Source organism: Aspergillus lentulus (genome assembly GCF_001445615.1).
Source record: "Aspergillus lentulus DNA, contig: Alt08, strain: IFM 54703, whole genome shotgun sequence".
NCBI classification, from domain to species: Eukaryota; Fungi; Ascomycota; class Eurotiomycetes; order Eurotiales; family Aspergillaceae; genus Aspergillus; species Aspergillus lentulus.
The window spans coordinates 3,939,006-3,952,495 of record NW_028322118.1 but is presented as its reverse complement, the minus strand read 5'-3'; the positions used below and the strand labels follow the sequence as shown (position 1 = coordinate 3,952,495).

The window sequence follows — 13,490 nt, the reverse complement described above, 5'->3', positions numbered from 1 at the left end:
GAGCAGGCTATCGTGCTACGCTGAATCCACGGATGAGGACCTACGGTGGCCACGCATGGATGAGCACGATATGACGGCTAAGCAAACAGCTGTGATTGATCTCAAGGCGTCCTGGTGTCGAGGCGCCACCACCGGTTGGCCAAGATTCGAACCATTGGCAGCGTTGACTCTCCTAGATGATAACGAGCATCTTTCCAAGGTGATACGTTGAGCGGTTATTATCCATTCTAAAAGTAACTTCAAATACCAAATGTTTCGCAATACCATCTTGTCTACCTCAGATGCGCTTCTGTTGTTCGATGCAGGAGCAGGCCAAGTAAGAAACCCTTTCTGTTCTCTAAATCAATCGGCAGCACAGCTGTTATTCTTCGACTAATCCAACTCCAGGTCCAAGGGGGTCGACCTTTTCAGGAGGATCGTTGCACATTCGTTTTGCCAGATCAGTTTCCTTCTCAGACAAACGATAAGCTCACCTTTTTCGCGGTCTACGACGGACAGTAAGGGCTTTGTCGAGTTAGCTGCTGAGAGGATGTAGGCTGACCATAATGATTAGTGGCTCAGAGCTAGTCTCGGATCATGCCAGCCGGAACCTGCACTTGTTACTAGCTAAGCGTCCCGAGTTCGACCAAGGCGATTATGAAGGTGCCATAAGAGGGGCATTGATCGATGAAGATGCTGTTTTGCTGGACACCTTCAATAACCTAACCACCGAGCCTGCCGTTTCCGGTTCCACTGTCGCGCTGTGCTTCGTCAATCTCACCAAGGGCGATCTTGTTGTAGCCAATCTCGGAGACTCACACGTCATCCTGGCCGAGCGTGATAACCGAACCGACCACCCATCCCAAATCGTAAGTGAGGAGTGCTTGCTGATTCCCAAGGAATTTTGGCTGATTGATGCCTTAGCGACGGCTTTCGAAGTCTCATAAACCGGATACACCCGATGAGAAGGCTCGAATTGAAGACGCTGGCGGCGCTGTCAACACGAGAAGAGGGACTGCTCGCCTAGGTGCGTATTGTTATGCAAAAACTCAAAGCTATATCAATTCCTGACATTTGCCATCTTGACTCCTCCTAGGCAGCCTGAACATGTCACGAGCGCTGGGGGATCTTCAGTATAAGAACCCAATCAACAATGCCGGTGACGAATATTCATCCTCAAAGACCCGACGGGCGTCTGCTAGTACTTCAGCACCAGAGACCCGAGGTAATTTTCTGTCTGTGGAACCTCACATGACCCGGATGACGCTTTCGCCAGATCGACGTTATCTCGTGGTGGTCACGTCCGACGGCGTTAGTGATAACATTGACGATGCAACATTGATCCATCATGTGATGAGGTTATCCATGCGCGGCATGAGAGCTGGCGACATAGCTCAAGAAATTGCGACTACTGCTGCAGCCCAAACGGCAAAGGGGGGAAGCGATAACGCATCCTGTATCGTGGCTCTATTGGACGGTCAAAACACCTAGAGCCAAGGCAGAGCAGGTCTCTGAAAACCATCAGAAGAAAGCAGTAACAGAACCCTCTAATAATATCTGTCATGGAAGTGTAGGTACGCAATTAGATGAGATGATACATACACTGTGATAAATTCTGGATATCTTGGACACGGGCTGGAGGGATATGAAAAAATGGACTGCATTTTCATGGGCGGCTAAAATGTACATAGAGCATCTGGATTAGATTGATAGACGTGGGAATACGGAGTACGGAGTCGCTCATTCAAATTAAACGATCAAAATGAAATAGAGGTCATATGCGAGTCACAATCCTGTGGCGTTGATCTATAAAGCGGATTCGGAGTATTAACCACATATTCTGTAGTTCTACTCCGTAATGATCCTGAGTACCGTTAGGGAAAGATGCCCAAGACTCTCTATCCCTGAAAGAGAAGGTGCTTTTCTCCAATTAACAAGCATCAACACTAGTTGATTATAATAATAACCACGCTAAAATGCACTGGGTGTGACTCCATCACACCCACCCCCAGTCCTCAGTATGCAGAATGACTTTAGTCATGGCTGACTTGAGAACCAACCCCTGCTCGATCAAAACTCCATCGAAAATAGCGAGCCCGACCTGAATCTGATCACTTTGTCCGTCCATGCGTCAACTGCCCATACTCAGTGGAACAATAGTAGATACTTCGATGGACTGGTATGGACGGGTTCCGAATACAACGCCGAATACAAGGAAATCTTCACGCCCTGATTGGACCCCTTCCGGCGGCAGCTCCCCGACCTCTGTTCACCATGAGGTCCACTGATCCAAGGGTTGCGTGGACGAAGAGCTCCATCACCTTCCTCTCTGGTATAAATTCCGGTTCGCTTTAGTTAAGCCCTGTCAGATCATTATCATTGTTCCCTGCTGTGAGATACCACCTGCCTATCCAGTCTACTAATGTCTCATCCTTTTCTCAAATTAGGACTCAGGAGAGACTCGTGGAATTTGCCGCTATATTTGACAATCTGACACTCCTTCTGAGTGGGGACTCCCGATTGGCTAATGATATCGGATTCATCATAGATCTGCCATTCTCTGTGGAAGGCTAAAAGTGAAAATGATTCCACTTCATGATTCAGTTGCTTTTGTTCTAGGAAGTTCCTCTGACTTGATGTCCTCCTTTCTTTTCCGTCCTTTTGCTGGAGCGAGAACCTGTACTGTTAAGGTTCAATCACTCTTCTCCGGTGTCGGGAGCGCCCCTACGATCAAGCTCTTACCATCCAGGACAACGCCATGAATTCAACACCCGCATGCCAGATGTGCCATATTGGGCGCGACAGTGGACATGCACGATGGTCGAGAAAGATCCCACCTGCATTAGTTATTTCATCAGGCGAGGTCGTCACGTTTGATACGATTGACAGCAGTAATGGGCGAATTGAGAGGACCTCTGACGCTTCAGCAATAAGCTCCTTGGATATGGATGCGGCAAATCCGGTCTTTGGTCCAGTTTATATTCAAAATGCCCAACCAGGCGATACGTTGAAAGTCGAAGTCATCGCTTTGGAGACCGCGGACTGGGGATGGACAGCTACTATCCCTGGATTCGGACTCTTAGCAGACGACTTTCCGGATCCTGCGCTTCATATTTGGCAAATCAATAAGGAACAAGGATGCATTCTTTTCAAGGATAATATACAGATTCCTTTGCGCCCATTCCTGGGTTGTATCGGCCTGGCGCCTGCAACAGACGAGGACTTGTCTACGGTTCCTCCCACAAACGCCGGAGGTAATCTGGATTGCCGTGACTTGACCGTCGGGTCCACCCTCTACCTGCCCGTGCAAACGGACGGGGCTCTCTTTAGCTGTGGTGATGGCCACGCTGCCCAGGGCCATGGAGAAGTGTGCGGCACCGCAATCGAGACCTCAATCAAGGCTACACTTCGATTCGAACTGTGCAAGGACATGCCGTGGGTGACAAGTCCACAATATGAGACCTCGTCCAGCAATCTGCCGACAACTAGAATGCCTGTATCTGGCCGATACGCAACAACCGGTGTCGGCCAAACGCTTCACGAGGCCTCCAAAACAGCGGTCCGGAACATCATTCAGTGGATGGTGGCCACTAAGGGCTTGACTCATTGTGAGGCATACATAATAGCCAGTGTAGCAGGCGATCTACAGATCATTGAGGCGGTAAACATGCCTAACTACGTGGTGGCAATGACAATCCCGTTGGGCATTTTTGGCTCAAGTCAGTGAGCCTTCAGCCATATTTATGCCATCCAGCTGCACATGGTGATTGACTCAAGTATGTATCGAGAATTCCGAAGTTACAGAGGTCAATCATTAGGAGTTTTCTGGTCTTATGAACCCGGGATATCTTTCTTGCTTTGGTTCATGCGCCCTCAGCTATGTCCTTCCGATGTTATGATACCCACTTTGTTCGCGAAGAAATACTTCGAATAATACGTTCTCATGAGTATTATTAAGATGCCATCAACTATTTAATGGTATATCTCAAATGTCACTCTGTAGAAACCAACGGCTGCTGTATTTGCTATTTTGCACAATAAGTCACATGATTTCGTGTCGCAAGCGTGTCGAGGCCTGTCGGGGGTGAAGTGCATGTAACATAACACTAAACAACGGCAATCTATCTTTCTGGACCACATGGATTCCACATTGGAAGGCCTTAATACCGCTCAAAAAGCCGCAGTAACTTCTCCTGCTTCCATCTTGCAAGTCCTCGCTCCTCCTGGCTCTGGAAAGACGAAGACATTGACCGCACGCGTCGCGTATCTCCTTTCGCATTATGGATACCAACCGCAGGATGTCATCTGCTGCACGTTCACCATCAAAGCGAGTCGTGAGATGCGAGAACGTCTCGCGAAGCTGGTAGGCGATGAAGTACAGTCTAAACTGATTCTTGGAACTTTCCACTCAATATGTCGTCGGTACCTGGTGAGCTACGGTTATCTGATCGGGCTGCGGAGAGGTTTCGGCATCGCAGACTCCAGCGATAGCTTGGCAATCATCAAAGTAGGGATCCCCTGTTGACGCCGTGATCTTTTCTACACTCTAGTCATCTGTTGCTAAACAATGCTATCTGCAGAGGATAGTGAAACGTCTACGGTGCAGCATTCAGCCAAACACTGCTCGAGCGCGCATATCTCACCAGAAAGCTCATGGAGTCAGCCCGGATGAGGCCGCGGTGAAGTATTCCAGAGGTTTAAAGTCGGCGGAGCATCACGAATTTGTCCAAATCTATCGCGAGTACGAGATCTACCTAGCGACGTCCAATTTGCTCGACTATGACGACCTTCTTCTCCGATGTGCCGATTTGCTGAGACGACATCCACAATGCGTCTCAAACGTGCAGGCAGTCCTGGTCGATGAATTTCAAGACACTAACCATATTCAGTACGAGTTGATGAATTTATTTGCAGTAAGAAATCGCCGGATCACTGTGGTTGGAGACCCGGACCAAAGCATTTATGGATTTAGGTCGGCGGAGATCAAGAACCTCGGGCGAATGCAACAGCATTACAAGGACACGTCGGTGATACTATTAGAAGACAACTATCGCTCATCTGGCTCTATTTTAAGATCGGCGCAGGACGTCATTGAGCAGGACTCATCTAGGCCAGCCAAGAAGCTGCAGCCGACTCACCGCCCGGGAACAATGCCTGTGCTGCGCAAGCTGCCAACTGCGGAGGCCGAGGCTCAATGGATCGTGCTTGAGATTAAACGATCCATAGCTATGACGGGTAAATTGCTCAACTACTCGGATTTTGCGATCCTGCTCAGATCAGCTGCTCTCTCGAGACATATCGAATCTGAGATGGGAAAGCAAGGCGTACCATACAAGATGGTTGGTGGCCTGCGATTCTTCGACAGAGTCGAGATCAAGGTGCTATTGGACTACCTGAGAGTCATAAGCAATCCCGGAAACAGTGATGCGCTCCTGCGCATCATCAATGTACCATCACGAAAGATCGGCGAGGAGTCCGTGAAGACTTTGATGAATGGTGCAGACGCAGCGAAGATCCCTTTGTGGAATTTCATCAAAGATGTAGCGCAGGGTCGCAGGTCGACCGACAAAAACCTGGCCAAACTTACTGACCAGGGCCTTTGCACTCTGGTTGGAATCATTGAATCATCCAGGCAGAAACTCCTCGAATGTACGGACGGCTCCGCACCTCGCAAGCTTCTTGAGTTTGTGATTAAGAAACTCAATTTCCGAGAATATCTAACAGCAACTTACTGTCAGAATGAGGAAAACCGATGGGCGAACGTGGAAGAGCTCCTGGCCCAGGCAGGTGACGTGGCTGCGACTGAGACTGAAAATGACCAGGATGATAGTCTGCCTGAAATTCAGGGGCTTGCCCAACAGCAGGCCCATAAGGGTGAAGAAGCATTATCGCAATTCCTGGCAAACGTGGCGTTGTCGACCGAAGTCCTCTCTGAAGACGGCGATCAACCCCAAGAAAAAGTGACCATTTCCACCATTCATGCGGCGAAGGGCCTGGAATGGCCCGTGGTGTTTGTGCCGGCTGTGTACAACGGCATTATCCCCCACTCGCGCGCAGAGGACTCGGACGAAGAGAGACGGTTGCTATATGTTGCCATGACAAGAGCGCAGGCGCTGTTATACCTGAGTTATCCCCTGAGGCAATCTCGCAACGAGGAAGCGACGACAACTGTGACGAGTTTCCTTCCACCCAAGCTCATTGAAAATCGCTTTCGACCACTTGGGCCTAACCTGCAGGAGAAGGTCGTCTATGGAATTGCTGACATCCTGCGGCGGCCCCGACCTTCATCCGAGAGCATGCTTGTGGCGTACGACTCAATTCCTTCGTTGCGAGATGATCAGTGGACAGCCGATGGCAAAGAAGCCCCCGATGCTATAGTTAAGTGGGATGGCTCGAGGGCTTGGGGCGAGGAGCCCGACCCCAAAAGGCGGCGCTACAACCCAAATCCGTCGTTTTCTTCAACCACGACATATCTGTCATCCTCTACGTACACAGTTAACCATCCGCAGTTATCCATGTCCACAAACATGTCGCTCGGCTTCTCATCGGCGCGAGACTACATCAGCACCACGTCTGCCTCACAAGCCGCGCAATCTTCAGGCCCCAAAGTTGATTGCAGATCCAACCGCAACAGCACAGGGCCGGCCGGTCGGAATGCAACTGGACTTTCTCATGAGAACATATCGCGATTCTTCGGCAAGTCTTCGACGCAAGCCAAGGATCCTTGTCTACCAGCGCCGATGGCATCTTCGCAGCCTCAGATCGGTGCCAAAGGCCTGCTCGGGCAAGCGAACCACGTCCCTTTGTCAAATCCCGCCTTCAAAAGCGTCATTCCTACTCAGTTATCGTGTCATCGTCCGCAGACGCAACGCATTCAACCGCCTCGACCAGTTCTTGAGCCATCGGGTAGCAACGAGTATAATTGGTTGGCCGCAGCCTCGAGGCCCATCGAGAAACGGACCTTGCAAAATGGTGAGGAGAATCAAGGACCACCGAATATGAAGGAGACTCTCATTGCTGAAAGCGGTACTGGCGAGAATAAGAAGCCTTCGGGCGCGGTAGGCGGCGTGCGGCCCGTGGCCACGTTTCATACCACTACGATGACGATGGTGCAAAAAGCGGGTCCAACGGGGCGAAGGACGCTGGGGATTCGAAGAACAGTGAATGATGGGTGGGCCGACCGATGGAAAAAGGCAGGCAACGGGCAATCGCGATGACCTTGTGGGCTTTGTGGGATACATAGGTTGGACGTTAGGCGTTGAGGAGTGATAGGGCACGCTGACAGCGTGGCGTGGCACCTAGCAAGAAAACTCACTCTTTTATTGCAACATCTACGTAGATATACGATGATGTAGTAATTATCTCTTGTGCTGAGACGAGCAATCAGACATGGTCACTGGTCACTCTTTGCGCCGCTGGCTCGAAGATACGTTGGGTCCAAATACCCAGTCAATCCGTGCCTATTACACTTCTTTTCTAACATCCTACCAGTCCAGTTTGAAACGATCCACATATCATACTGAAACATCCGAGACAAAATTTTGGTTTCTGCGAGGGCCCTGACTGCTGAAGCTATTTGAGAAACATGTAAGCTAGGTAGTGGTTACTGATCAAAGGGTCGCGACGATGCCGCTACCTCCAGCGCATAATCGACATCAGCTCCAACAGCTATGACTGGGACCCAAATGGGCGCGAGAATAATGCGCCTATCGGCATCTAGAAGCATTTTGAGCTGTTGCTCCTCCTTACGGACAGCTAGCTCAACACAAGATTACCCACGCTCCTAAAGAGGAGTTCTCGCATGGAGTCTTACCTGCCTCTGGTCTACTCACTTTGACCACCTACAACACGTACCTTACACAGAAGTCTAGACGGTCTTTCTCACGGCCTGACATAGCCAGGAATTGTCGGTCAAGAAAGTACTGTAAGTCTACATAGTTTGAGACTAGCAGGAACTCCGGCGCACCCCACAGCGAACCTAACTGTAAGGTCTAATTCCAGGAGCAATGGACTTAGAGCAGTACTAGCTTACAGGTTGTACAGCTACTCCTAGTGACATGCATATGAGTGTTGACTCAGGTACGCCGAGTGTACCTCACGTCAAGCAGACTGAAAACGCCAACTGCTCACCGCAACTCTGCTACTTGTTTCTCACTACCCATCTTCTACGGAGTACGTGGGGAGTGATCAAAGCTCAGTCGGCAATTGGTGGGTCTAGGGAGAGTCTAGAAATAGGTTGGACTTGTACAGTTGTACTCTGTGCCCCCTAAAGCTATCGTCTCTTTGGACAGTACGGAGTGCTGGCAAGCAAGTAGAGGGTCATACTGCGTCTGCATTGACCATCATGATGTCGTACTTCGTGCTTTAACTCCATAGACCAAACGATGGTGTTGTGATCTTCCGTCGTACCCCGTACCTTGTTCCATCTGGACGAAAACGGTCTATCTAGAGTCTAGACAGAGTAGCTTTTAGACTATGCTCTTATGTTGTGGATCAGGGAGCTATGGATTTGGCATGGGGTGTTTTGGCGTGTATGGAGTATAGGTAGGCCATGGAGGTACTTCGGTACTTCGTACGGAATATTCGTTTCGTGCTCGCTCAACACATGTCTTAGCTTCGTTTTCTTGGTACTGTTCCATAGACGTCGTCCTAAATGCTCGTCTTTCGTTTAATTAATTTCTCCATTAGCTGGCTTGCCGGCTTGAGGCCAGGTCAAGTGTAAATTGTTATGGGCTTGACTAACCAAAGCACTATTCTGTAACAGGACTAGTTATTAATAGTACATGATCAGGTGATCGGACCCACATTAGCTCAGTGAGGCTATCCCCTGTTCAGGTTAGACCAGTGGGGATTCAGTAGTCCACGTATCATTACGTTTAATACTGCAACCCTTCCAATCACTGCTGATCAATACAGTAGCCTTCGTTGAGCTATGTAAGGCACCGTACCCGGTAATGCTGGCCTAAGGCATGGTATGGATGGACAGCTCATCCTCACCCCATCGTAGCAGTTAGGAGGCTAAGTGCTACAGTAATGATCCCTCATTCGACGGAATGAACCCATATAGAGTGTATGGCGATGCAAACAGGTCAAATACCTAGTAGGATCAGCAGTGACGAAGGAGGCAGAGTCCAGGCTATCTTGAACGCGAGACTAGGCAGCCACTCGCCTCAGCCTTTGCACGACAGCCACACCAGACAGTGGTCAGTAGATATATGCTCAGTTCGCACTTCGCACAGCCATCTACATCATCATTGGTCCCATCATTGTTGGGAATTGCGTATAGAGTCTTTACGGAATTCTCCGTAGAGCGCCTACCCGTCGTCTCAAGACTTGTACCTAGGAAGCAGGATGGCGATTGACACTTCAGCCTCATCAGGCTGAGCAGTGATGCTTACGCTGCAAGGGTATGGAATGTGGCTAGGGCAGTACGGAGTACCTCACCTCACCTCACCTCACCTCACCTCACCTCAGTACATGGACAGGTCAATGCGTCTGAAACGGCGACCACGTTACTGAACTCTTGGTTTCTATCGTTGATATAATGGCGAAATAATGAGAAAAGTTATTCCCTGTAAACTACAACGCACAATTTTGCCGTTCCTGATGGTCCAGCAGGAGGTATGGAAATGGTGTGGTTGAGACTATCCAGAAGGGTCAACTATAAGCCAACAGACTAGATCAGTTGATCAACCGCCATCTGCATCACCCAGTGGGAATTATCGAATCTGGTTTGTCGCCTCGTCTTACGACCCGTCATTTGGGTTTTCTTTTTGGCTTTTTGCCCCTGGCAGCATCAGTGGAGTCGAATGAGTTGCACCAGAACGGCTCTGAATGGATAATCTTGCAGTCCTACCAGCACTGTCCAGCAAGTGTTCCCCAGAAGGATGCCTTGTTGTGTATTTTCGAAATTCCTGCATTCTGGATGGATAATAACTGAAAACATGACGTCTCTTTCTCTACAAATGGCTGTACATACTCCATGCTTGGCATAACAATTGTAAAGGAGAATAATCGTTATGCGTACAGTTATCCATAGAGAAGTGCATGCTGTGATTGATCCATCTCTCGCGTTAAGTGTCTCCAATTGCTATTTTAGTGCATTTATTTTGGATTCATGTAGAATTTCATTTCAATTTCCATTGTTTCGATTATCCTCTTCGTCTACTTCTTGTATCAAACTTCAATACTTCTGTCTATTCCTCTTTTGACCGTCCATAGCTTCTTAATACAGCAACACAGAGCATACAAAAAGGCCCCATCGTCCCAGTCCCCATCCTCACTATCTCTCTAGCTTCAAGCCAGTAGCATCGACATTCAACATCAAGTGCAACCATCTTTCCTCCTTTTCTATATAATCCTTCTCTCTTTCTTCCTTGTTCCTAAATTAGAGTATCTACTCGTTACCTTTTTGTCGCCTACTTTTCCCGTCTTCACCCTGCTCCGCCACATATACTCTCGAGAACTATCTATATAACCCTCTCTCATCCTTGGGCTCCCTACAATCCATCTCCCGACTCTCTTTCAACCCAATCCGTCATTATGCCTCACAAAGTCAACGATTCGAATTCCACCCTGGCCAGCAGCGCCAGCAGCAGTGATAGAGTAGTTGTCACAGACCTGCGAGGTATGTTCCCTGTTGCTGGTTTGATCCTCTTGATGAAAGAATCACGATCTCCCAAATCTAGAATCGTCACTAACTGGGGCCCGTTTCTTGCTTCCAATAGGGTCGAATCCTGTCCCACGCCGAACCCAACCCCCGGTAATCATACATAACCAGGAAGGACAAATTTATGACGAGACACGACCTTCTGATTGGGACAAACAGCGGTGGAAGTAGACTATCCACCGCTGCATCCTTTCCCTATTTTCCGGAAAATGGGGAAAGAATGGGAAAGGGAAGGGAAAAGAAGGGGGTTTGCTACAAATTACCAATGGGAATAGGGCCCAGTCTGCTCTTCTTGCCCCAAGCGCTGCTGGCAGTTGCTGCTTACTACTCAAGCTGGGCGGGAAGAGCGGCTGGGCTGGGGAATGGCCTGCTGATTATCCGCGCGGCTTCCCTTGGTACCCTTTTGGGAATGGAAAAGTGAGGCGGACGATCGACACCTCCAATAATAACGACGGACCGTGGACGGGATGGATTTGTCTCTCAGTCATCATCCCATCTTTCCATCTATCGATTATCGGCAAAGTTACTCCCCTCTCGGCTGTCGACGGATGCCTTCTCGACATTCTGGACCTTTCTGTTCTCGTCTTGGTTCAGGTCCATCTTCGTCACCGCAACAACACGACACTCAAATGATGATGATAGATCGATACCACCGCCGACACCACCCCTGAACAGAATGTCCGTTGCCGAGCCGATCCAGTCCCTTTTGGAATCCCATCTACGCCCCGGATTTTACCCTTGTTTTCTCCGCGAAATTTCCTCTTCCCCCCCCTTTGCCCTTCCCTTTCCCCTTTTGTACTGTACTTTACGACTGGAGTTTCTTGTCTTTTTCTGCGACTGGTTTGTATCATCTTTGTCTTCTCCTTATTTCGTTTCCTTGTCTCTCACACGTGTCACATTCCTCCGCGTCCAAGTGACAAGAGGTCTTGACTGCGGTGTCCCCATGCTCGTATCAAGCATGGGAGATAGTGCGGAGCAACCCTTGCGTCAACATCGTCGCCAGCCATGACTGAATAGTCCGGAGTCCTGATCCTTCAGTCCTGCACCTTGCAAGTGGTCATACCACCCCCAGATATGGGTGATCCGCATATCGCTGTTTCTTTCCTTCCCTTACTTTGCTGTATTATTACCATCGTCACTACGGAGTATGTCTGGGTCTCTTCTTCATCTTCTGTTTCGCATAGCGTGGGTACCGGGTTCTTTCTTTTGTTTTTTCCCTTCAAGTTCCCACTGGGATTATGGAAACGATCAAAACTCCAGCTCTTGAGGTTGAATCGTTCCCAGACCAGATGGTGACCACCTTCCATGATGAACTCGACTACCTGCTCATGACACTCGCTTTTCGCACACGTCTTTGATCCAGATTGAGATCAGGCTGCCATTGTCCTTGGACGAGCTCCTTTTTCGGGTTGACTTCCACATGTACACGTGCGGTTGACTGAATATTTTTCATGGCTATGACTTGGCCATATAATCGCAATAGAATAATTATTGTGAAACAACGCTATTTTTTTTTTTTTTTTTTGACTCTCCTGACCTTCGTTCTTCATCTGTATCCTGGTAGCACCGTAGCACGGAGCAGCAGGCTTCACTCTGTAGAGTAATATGGCTGGCTCTCCTGGGCTGTTTCACTGCGTTAGCTCATCTTCGTTGACCCCGGAATTTCTACACGCCCCTGTTACCTTGTATCCCTCTTTCCACTTGCGCCGAAATGCGGACGTAGCTGGAATGTCATATAAGCATATTCCCTTAAAACCTACACCGTTATTCGTGATGCTCCGCGACTTGGTCACCAAGAGATTGCATGGCCCTGGCGATCTCTCTCTAACAGTAGCTTACGAAGAATCACGGGCTGCCTGCACGCTTACATGATGAATGATACTGGCATAATGCTATGTCATTCAGTCTGCCAATAGTATGTATGCAAGTATGTATGGAATCAGATATATCTTTATTGCTGATCCAGTGTTCAAAATCCACCACTCATCTTCCCCTAGGAGGAAGTAGAAGTAAAAGAAAGGGGTCGATGACGGGGATCTAATAACAGAGGGGGGTTGAGGGGATTTTGCAAATGCTCAATATGCTTCTTTCGTGCCCATCCACCTGGCTCCACTCTTTCTTCACCGACTTCACAACAGCAGAAAAAGGAGCCGCCTTTTTTCGTTCCTTTTTTTGTGCTTTTCATGTGTTTTTTTCTTTTTTTTGTTCTTGATTTTTCCGGGAAGGGGATGTCTCTCCTTCCGCATACCAACACTTCCCGAGGCCTCGTTCAGGGCCGGGTTGCATGTAAAATTTGTACGAGGAGTAGGAGGGAGATCCACATTAGTACTTTAAGGGTATGTGAGGGTATGATTGTATGATGTAGGTAAGAGGGGATGGAAAAAAATCAGATATGAATGCCAATTAGCACCAGAGCAGACCGCCATCGAGGAAGTCGCTAGGTAAAATGGTTCGCAGCACTCCACACATCAATGGGAAAGGGCTAGAAAGAGAAAACAAAAACAGACAAATGCAATCTGGACTCGAACGGCTCGCGCTTGCAATGCTAGATGTAAAATAAATGGTGAAATGCAACTTGAAAACACCCAGAATATGATGTGCAAATGAACACAAGGGAAATGGGTATGCAATTTTGGTAAAAGGAAAAAGAGAAGACACAAGGAAATAGAGATAGAGTTCTCGCAATCAGGTCGGTCGACTGCGGAACTAGGAGTAGTTCAATGATAGATAGGCAAGTCAGGTCCGGCAGCTGTGATATGACTCGTAGGTCAAACATGCCAGCAGTCAAATGAGCTAAATATCCGATGATACCGAGGGCTTTCCTCGACCACTTTGGTCCAGC

At 48.8% G+C, this 13,490-nt stretch overlaps 3 protein-coding genes across 3 annotated transcripts; all 3 read left to right on the top strand.

The window, feature by feature from the left end:
* Positions 1-250: 250 nt before the first annotated feature.
* ALT_4481 (PP2C family serine/threonine-protein phosphatase) lies at positions 251-1,470 on the top strand (the record flags this gene model as incomplete). Its single annotated transcript, XM_089599756.1, has 6 exons — positions 251-316; positions 388-497; positions 554-848; positions 904-1,006; positions 1,076-1,204; positions 1,256-1,470. 6 exons carry the CDS (start codon positions 251-253, stop codon positions 1,468-1,470), a joined length of 918 nt encoding a protein of 305 aa, XP_089456094.1.
* Positions 1,471-2,737: 1,267 nt separating this feature from the next.
* Positions 2,738-3,706, top strand: ALT_4480 (acetamidase/formamidase family protein; the record flags this gene model as incomplete). The annotated part of the gene is made up of 1 exon (XM_033564518.2): positions 2,738-3,706. One exon carries the CDS (start codon positions 2,738-2,740, stop codon positions 3,704-3,706), a length of 969 nt encoding a protein of 322 aa, XP_033420409.2.
* A 411-nt stretch (positions 3,707-4,117) lies between these two features.
* Positions 4,118-7,196, top strand: ALT_4479 (ATP-dependent helicase; the record flags this gene model as incomplete). Its single annotated transcript, XM_033564517.2, has 2 exons — positions 4,118-4,486; positions 4,560-7,196. 2 exons carry the CDS (start codon positions 4,118-4,120, stop codon positions 7,194-7,196), a joined length of 3,006 nt encoding a protein of 1,001 aa, XP_033420408.2.
* Between the last annotated feature and the right edge of the window lie 6,294 nt (positions 7,197-13,490).